Source organism: Poecilia reticulata, linkage group LG14, assembly GCF_000633615.1.
Source record: "Poecilia reticulata strain Guanapo linkage group LG14, Guppy_female_1.0+MT, whole genome shotgun sequence".
Classification (NCBI taxonomy): domain Eukaryota; kingdom Metazoa; phylum Chordata; class Actinopteri; order Cyprinodontiformes; family Poeciliidae; genus Poecilia; species Poecilia reticulata.
The window spans coordinates 13,555,401-13,564,373 of record NC_024344.1 but is presented as its reverse complement, the minus strand read 5'-3'; the positions used below and the strand labels follow the sequence as shown (position 1 = coordinate 13,564,373).

Below are 8,973 nucleotides of genomic sequence, written 5' to 3'. Positions count from 1 at the left end.
GCTGGATTTTCCACCAATCAGGTGATAGTCAGCACAGGACTTGACCTAAAAGGAGAAGAAATAGAGGAGGAGGTAAAGGTGGACGAAGGAAAAGACCCACAGGACAGCGGAGGAAAGGAAAAACAATCAACAAACTTCACTTTTTTACTTATTTTTCTTTGTCTTCTTCTTCCTCTTCCTTTCTCTTTGTCTTCAAAAAAGATTTGCAGCTGTCACTGCTAGAATTTTCAAGTTTTTTTTTTTCCCACAATACAAAATTTTGAAAACCATGTATACAAGTTTGTCTCTTTTTCACAATTAACACTAATAATCAGCTGAAAACGGTTCTTTTAAGACAGTCAACATGTCGAGGCTCATTCTTTGCTTTGTGTTCCTTGTTCCTTTGCTCTTCAGGTCCTCCAGTCATCGTAGGGATGAGCATCAACATAGCCAGTATCGACTCCATCTCAGAAGTAAACATGGTGAGTTATGTTCTCCTTGGTCTTATGTTTGTCCTCCCCCCCCCTCCACCGTCCACAGGTCGACATTATCTGGGCCACTGGGAGGCTTCATCCACAACTCTGCTGTCCGGTTGTGAAACTAACCAAAGACGGAAACTAAGAAAATACTTGAACACGCAGTGAAACTGAAAACATTTCCTTTGGGGGGTAAGCAGTTAATTTGTTGGCAACTAGTGAGGCAGGCTGAGCAGAGAGAAATACAATATGGCTGATGTCTAAGAAGTGACGTCACTCTGTCTGTCAGCTCTTCTCTGATGTCAACCGCAGGCAGAGTTCAGCTCCTTCCTTTCTTCCGTTTTCTCCTTCTTTCCTTCCTTCCATTTATATTTTTTGCTGTATTACCGATTAAGTTTAAGCACAGAGCAGGTTACCTATTTATTTATCACTTTAGATCTTTTTTATTATTGTCCTGTTTTTATTGAAGCTTCCAAATGTCTCCTTTTTACCATTTTCATTTTGTGTTGCAGCAATTCATAACATGTTTTGTTTTTAATTCAGAAAGTAGTCATTTGTATGAAGGAGTATTAGGGACTAAAACTAAGAGATTTTTTTTTTTAATATGACAATAAAGTCATAATATTGATAGAATAAATATTTCCATAAGAAAGTTGTAAAATTACAACAAAAAAAGTTATTTTAATGAGAGTAAAACTTTGAGTTATGAAGAGCTCAGGCTTGTGACTCTTCTTTGAAAAAGACTTTAGTCGTTTCCACTCCTGCTACTAATCTGGTGTTAAAACACTAAGAGAAATTGTAATAAAAATTACTTAATTCTTCATATTAACTTAMTCTGATAACATAACTTTATTCTTGTATAATTTTGACCTTATTCTCGAAATATTGCGACTTCATTCTCATAACTATGTCTTAATCTTAATATTATGATTCTAATCTTTGACGACTTTTTTTTGTMAGAATGACATTATTCTCGAAATGAAAAAATATATATATATATCTTAACCTGGCCCTCCTCGGTTCTAAATGTGGTATTTAAAATCTGACAATAGTCTGTAAATTCTTTACACCAGTAACTGTTAATCTCTCTGTTAATCTGCTACTTCTTAAGGAAATAAACGAACAGAGGTTTGTAAACGGATGGGGACGCCCCGCGCACTGTAACACAGATGCACATTTTCATTTTGTGCGTTTACATTTCGCAGGACTACACCATCACAATGTATTTCCAGCAGAGCTGGAGAGACAAGCGTTTGGCCTACGGAGAGCTGAAACTGAACCTGACTTTGGACAACCGTGTAGCAGACCAGCTGTGGCTCCCTGATACTTACTTCCTTAATGACAAGAAGTCCTTTCTTCATGGAGTGACGGTGAAAAACCGAATGATCCGACTGCACCCTGATGGCACCGTCCTATACGGACTAAGGTAAGAGCAGGAGAACCGTTTGGGTTTCTACTGAGTCTGTCCAACACTCCTAAGAACGGCTGTAAACGGCAACAATGAGAAGCGCTGCTGTGATGACGCGCTGAAGGCGGAGAGTYGGAAAGAGTAGGAGCTTCTTAAAGAGACAGAGGCCAATTTCAAGGCTTAAACTACAAAGTCAAGTTTMTTTTATGTCATGTTAGATCTATACAACATTTCTGTAATAACTGAAGGCAACATGCTTAGTTGATTATGTTATAAAATGGCACTATGTGTCTGAAAAACCGCTCCTTTAAGAACTGATGGGATTTCTTGCGTTATTTTTTGCAGCATTCAACATTAAATGGAGATGTGCAGGACAATACAGTATAGGAAGAAAGCAAAAAAAAACAAAAAAAAAACTGTATAGATTAGAATCTTAAAATCATGTAAAAAAAAAACCTACTCCAGACCTGATACATGAAAGATGCATCGTCCTTCAGTTTCAGCTACTTGTTAATTAATTTTTTTGTGTTAAAGTGCTTTTTTATGTCAGCCAAATTATGCTTATTTTGGCTTTTTTTTGTTGCTATTGTTTCAACTAATAAATGGGAAGAAACTTAGAAAAAGGTGATGGTCAGAGTTTTCCTGTCACATACTTACTTTTTTGTTTTGTTTGACCTCTGACCTACCACTTCTTAGTTTGATTCCAATTTTCATCCTAAAAATCCTAAAAATATTGGCCATAAAGCAAAAAAAAAAAAAAAAACTGTGCCAGGTTTATCGACGGTGAAATGAAAGGCATTGTGAAATTATTCCTATTATTGCATCAACCCATATGTAATGAAGCTATAGYTTTTACAGACTAAAAACATATAAAATATTCATTTTTGATGTATTAAATTAGCAAGATTTTTTTTCATATTTTATAAATATTATACCAGAGCTGATTAAGGTAAAATGGTCAGATTCAAATCACTGACCAATGAATTTCTTCAACTAAGTGAATTATGTCTTAATGACTGATTCTTGTCAGAAAGTGCCGGGAAGTAGCATTTAAATTTGGATCTGTGCCTTAAATTGACAAGACACTAAATCATTCCTTGAGTTTTAGAGCCTTATTTAATACTTAAATGAATAATAGATCTACGATAATGTTCTACTTAAAATCAAACATAAAATTCCACTAAAAATAAATCAAATAGCAGACAAAGTGCAAAGAAAAACAACAACAACAACAAAAAACGTTACTCCCTGCTGATTTTGATAAAGATAACTGAAGAAGATTAAAATAAATTTTACTGGAGAGAAATAATAAAAAAAAAACATTTTAAATGATGAATGGAGAAATTTGCACCGATTTCTTATGTGAAATTCTCATTTGAGCTCATAATTTCAATATCAACCGCGAGGCAATCTTGTCCTGCGATGCAGTCGTCTATTTCTCGGAGAAGCTCACAAAGCTTTAATAATTCAGGAAGTTGAAGTGTCTGAGAGAAAAAAGTATGGATACAAGAAAAATGTTTCATGCATGCTAAGATACACTTCACCTTCCTCTGACCCTAAGTAAGTGGTTGTACTGCATCACCAGGATTTAGAAAGGATACATTTCAATTAATAGTGCAAAAAAWATATAAGAATTTTATCTAATAAAAGCTATAGATAGAGAAGACTAAAACAAACAGAATGAGAGTAAGAAGAACACATTGACATCACCTGTGGCTGTAGAAAAAAAATAAAATAAAATAATCATCCCTGTTTGTATGCATGTTTGGCCCCAGGACAGGATGAAAAATGACAGATTTATATTTGGCACTAGCAAAGCAGCCTTTAAAGTRTTATTTTTAAAGCAAAGGGTCCGCTAACGTGACTCCAGATATACACACAGTGTTTCTAGAAGAACGAGAGGCACACATCCACTGACCCTGGAAGCCTAAAAAAGAGGTGTAATATCGTCAGCACCTCTCAGATCATTCTGACAAAGCAGACACTTAGGTCAACAGCAAATGTGAACAGCGGTACCCTTCGAAATTCCCACRGGGTGTTAAAAAAGTTAGATCGTTTTCGCTGAAAATAAGGAGTGATTGTTTTTTTTTTATAAAAGTCAGGTCACTTTAATATGGTACTGTGATTAATGCAAAGAAGCTGGTGATGTGTTTTGCTTCTTTAAAGAGCTGTGGCAAAGTTCAGATTACGTTTAGGTTCTGTAATGTCATTCTAGAAGGATATAAAATGGAATGACAGTGCTAGCTTACTTTATGGCAGCTAGCAAGGTTAGCTAACATAAAGTTAGCTAACTTTACTATTTGTGTGTGTGTGCACAAACTAACACACACACACACACATGTCTGTTCTTTTAAGAACAGACATTCTTAAAAGAACAGCACATACTTGCGTGTGTGCTAGCTTACTTTATGTAAGCTAGCACACACGCAAGCACACACGCAAGCTAGCACACACGCAAGCTAGCACACACTTGCGTGTGTGCTAGCTTACTTTATGTAAGCTAGCACACACGCAAGTATGTTAGCTTTCTTTATGTAAGCTAACATTGTTCACTTACATAAAGCAAACAAAGTAGTAAAGTAATAAAGTATTATTTCTTTCATTCATGTTTAGTGACTCTGACTTGCTTATTTATTCTAATAGTAGAGAAAATGTAATTTAATCTTTACTATTATTGTTACGCCAGTAGAAAGGTCGCCTCACAGGTCTCGAAGTTCAAAAGAGGTAAACATGCCAGATTTCAGCTGGTGAATGTACAACAGAAACTACAGATTTCATACACTACAGAGAAAAAACACAACATTTTTTTTCTGGTAATAAATATAATATCTAATACATTTTGCCCCAACCTTGGTGTACAGTGAACAACAGTGAGAGTTAAAAACCAGAGGTACATTTAGTAAACACTTTATTCCTCATGCACCCAAAGTTTTTTAATTAGCAAAAAACAAAAAGTGCAATAGGCCAACTCTGCATATATTGGATAAACAGTTCTGCAATATTTAAATGCAGCGTGTGTGTTAATGTGTGTTTCAAACGTGTTCGACATAAAAAAAAACAGCCTTTGGACCACCGTTAATCAAAGCAGGTATAGGGACTCGGGAGAATTCAGTGGCAGAATTGTGCTAAATTACAGTGCGCCATCTGATCTGAATAAACATTCCCAGCTGCTCCGCTCAGCGCTCCCGAAGGCTCCGCTGGAACCGGAGAAGTACAAACAAGGCAAAATAACATCAGGGCTCCGGGCGGGATTTACACCAGCTCTGGGGAGGTTGTGCTTTTGCATGTGTGGAATCATTTCAATTTCCCCTCCCCTGTTAGCAGATCAGAGTATCCACACCTGACCAACATTTACCTATGATATTAGAGCACAACTACAACTTAGAGAGCATTTTCAACTACATAAAATGCATTGCCATTTTTTTCCCCCTGATACAATATCAAACCTTATTGCGTTTTAGTTGGATTGTATGTGATAGAGTAACACAAAGTAGTGCTTAACATTAAACATTGAGTAATTTTCAACATTCAAACATCTGAAAAATGAGATGCACATTTGTACTCAGCCCCTATTACTCTGAAACCCCTGAATGAAGTGTAGTCATCTCATTTTCTCTAATTGCATTTTATGAAATAGAAATAATCGRCTTTCTAAATATTGCTTCCATAGTTGTAGCAGAATCCCAATGTAAGATACAATAACGTCGACGGGTTTCTGTTGATGGAAAAATCCATCCTTTATCAAACGGTAGATTTGTAGATGACTGGCTGCAACTCATCAACTCTCAGTCCTTTGCTTTTTTATGAATTGCAATGAATGCCGAGTATTTTGCAGACAGAAAAAAAAGGACAAAATAGTGAGAAAAGGTGGGCTATATGAATTCAAAAAGCCTATATTTTTGAATTTTTTTTCTCTTTCTTAAAATATTATTTTAGAAAATTAGTCCTCAAGGGGAGGGGGTTAAAAAATACAAGTTTTATAATAATGGGTAAATATTCAGAAGTATAAATAGAACTCATTTCCAGTGATCGTTTCTCTCAGCAGTAACAGCATATGGCAGATGACATSAAGCCCTTGGATCTGTCCCCAAGACCTTTTTTTTTTCTTTTTTTTTTGCACTGTTCTGTAATTAGCAGCAGCTCATAATCTACATCCAGTGGTGTATCCAGGACCTTTTTACGAGGTTCCTGCAAGCATATAATTAAAGCGCTTTGTTGAAATGTTTGACTTTGCTCGAGGGTTGTATGGAGATCCTTTTTTTATTATTATTATTATTATTTCACAGAACAAAAGACACATCCAACAATAGATGTTTATAGTTTTTACTCCGGTTTATTTGCATTTCGTGGCTCTCAACTTTGACTGTTACACACTGTGTGTGACACATTTGAAGCCCGGCCGGTTGAATAAGCCCCGTCCCCGCCCCCCTGCGCCGACGTGTCTGCGCACAGGCAGAATGCGAACCGAGGACAATCACGCCCACAATAAACCCCWTTGTGTGGTCCTTTATTCAGTCACTGTGAAATGTGCWAGTTCTTTTGTTTATCCGTATTTTTAGCCTCTTAAGACAGACTCTTTATTGTGATTTTAACATGAGTTGCCTTGATCAACCAGTTCTATTTTTGCGCTTATTCCCAGTACAAGCTGACTWAAACTCTGTTTCATAACTCTGCTCTACATTTTTTTATATATATCTAACGGATGTAGCACTGAATGGTAATAGTACCCTTTTTTTTTTYCCTCTCTATTAGATGTGTATTTAGGTTTCTGTAGCTGGCACAGAAAGAACACACTTACTTTTGTCATGTACACTGACAGCTAAAGGCAATAACTTTTCATTTTGGATATGTAGATAGAATATATGTTTCATAATTTTATAAACCCCAAATTATTTAAGTGAGGTTTTCTTGAATTTTACTAAATTCAGATTATCTAATACAGAAAGATAATACCTGCTTACAACATTTCAACAGAACTACTTTGAACCTAAGCAGTTTGAGCTGCCTTGTTGCTGAAAATGTGCCATATAAATAAAATTACTTACTTACCTACTTTCACGTTATGTGCAAGTTGAAAAAGATTTGAGTAAACTTTCTTTAAAAATGTTATTTTTTTCCTTGAAAGTCCATTAGAAAAATATAATAATGTATGAAATGTGACCAGTTGTGCAGTTTCTCAAACCGACTTTTTTTTTTTTTTTTTAACTATATGCACATTGTCATGAAGCGTTACAAACTCATGGCATACATTTGGGTAAAGCAACAACTTCTTCTGTGGTTACTATACATTTTGGATCAAAAGTGACCAATGGCCACTAGTTTATGTRCCTTTATTATATTTTTAAACAATCTTATTCAAATCCTTGATCACTGGTCCTTTGTCAGTACGTTTAGGAGGCACTTCGGTGCCTCTAGTGGCAGAATCAAGTTYCACAGGAACAAAAACTTTGCCAACTTAAGCCAATCTTTTCTTTTTTTTTTTTTACTACTGGCTTTTTTTGGCAGAACAAAAAAAATTTGATTGTGTCAAAAACTAAAAATGTTTTATAGTCAGAAAGACTGTGACAGCCATACATAGACAAACAGCAATGCAGTTCTTTTAATTCAATCCAGTTCATTCATTCATTTAGCGCCGATTCACAACAAATGTTGTCTTGAGACATTTGACAAATAAAAAGTTATTTCAAGTCAACCACACATACATTCCAAGTATTCCAAGTTATCAAAAGTTATCAAATTAGTTGTAAAAGTTTCAATCAAAGAAAACCCAGCAGATTGAAGTCACTCCTCATAATGAGCATGTAGTGATCGCTTGCTTTGTTTCGTTGACTTTACAGCAATGCCACATGAGAAACCACAATTTAACAGGAAGAAACCTCCAGCAGAACCTGGCTCAGTACAAGAAGCCAATCTGCCACGACCCACTGGGGCTTTGAAGGAAACGGGGTTCTTCTAGACTTAACACTTCACGCCTGGAAACTGTAGAAATATCTGTCATGAATTATTTTTTTAACATAAAGGACACTCTTATCTGGAACGCTAAATCTGAAAAGAGTTGTCATTTCACATGAGGAACATATAGGAATGCACATTTTTGACGTGTTCCTATCATCTTCCAAGATTGATGGAAGTACAATGATGCACATGTACTGTGGATATAATCGCCACACGTCATCTAAAAATCTTTTTGCTTTTGTTTTTCAGAGCATTTTTAAAAGTCTTTGTCGTGTTCTGAGGCTACATCCAAGTGTGAGAATGTCGTCGAACACGAGCTAAAGAAGCCTAGATGTTAAAACGGCGTAGAGCTGGCAGTCCTACCTTGCCTGTGAAATGAGAGGCTGAATCATCATTAGCAGACTTACGGAGGCTGTTTGATAGTGTACTGGGTCCTCTGAGCATTGGGGGCTTTGTTGAGCTAAGCTCTCACCAGATTGTGTTTTCTTTCTTTCCATTCCAGACTCTGTTCTCTCTTGTTCTTCCATTGTACTATCACAGTGCTGTGATAGTACAATTACTATCTATCACAGTGCTGTGATAGTACAATGATCTTTTTTGGTAGGGAAGCAAAGCGCACAGAGACGACTACGGGGTTAGCCTGCGTGGGATCGGAACTTATTGATTTCCCACAGAGATGGCCTTAATTGGCGTTAATGCATTTGTTTGCATGTTGTTTTTCATGGGACTGGCTTTAAAGTCGCATAAGCGCCTCGAACGTCTTGAAATATGCTAAGAATAAAGCGAGCTGAGCGCCAGACTGCAGTGCCTGCTCAGGTCTGAGGCAGCTGATCATCTCTGATGGGACTGTAATTTGCTGACCTACATCTGCTGACAAGCCCAAATCCCAAACCCTCGCTGCGAGCCGTCCCGACCCGTCCCGACCCGTGTCTGCTCAAGTGATGACTCTCTCCTGACTTGTTAGCTGCCACATATAAAATCAGTTTTATTTCTGGTGTGCTTTTGCCAAGGGATCGAGAATTCATCCCCGTCTGTTGCTTCAGGCAGCTGGCTCTTTCCCCTACCTTACTCTATCAGGATATGTAGGATTTTTGACTTTGAACAACAGAAAAAAGGTGCTTGATTTAAAGCTGAAGTACGTAACTTTTATAATAT

General features: G+C 36.7%; 1 protein-coding gene across 1 annotated transcript in view; it reads left to right on the top strand.

Moving 5' to 3' along the window:
• The first annotated feature begins 147 nt into the window (after positions 1-147).
• gabrb4 (gamma-aminobutyric acid type A receptor subunit beta4) overlaps positions 148-8,973 on the top strand; it is a 21,168-nt gene continuing 12,342 nt past the window's right edge. Inside the window, exons 1-3 of the mRNA XM_008427793.2 lie at positions 148-270; positions 394-461; positions 1,661-1,881. Coding sequence (XP_008426015.1) covers positions 414-461; positions 1,661-1,881 — 269 coding nt within the window. The 5' untranslated portion in view covers positions 148-270; positions 394-413. The remainder of the gene's footprint in view (positions 271-393; positions 462-1,660; positions 1,882-8,973) is intronic.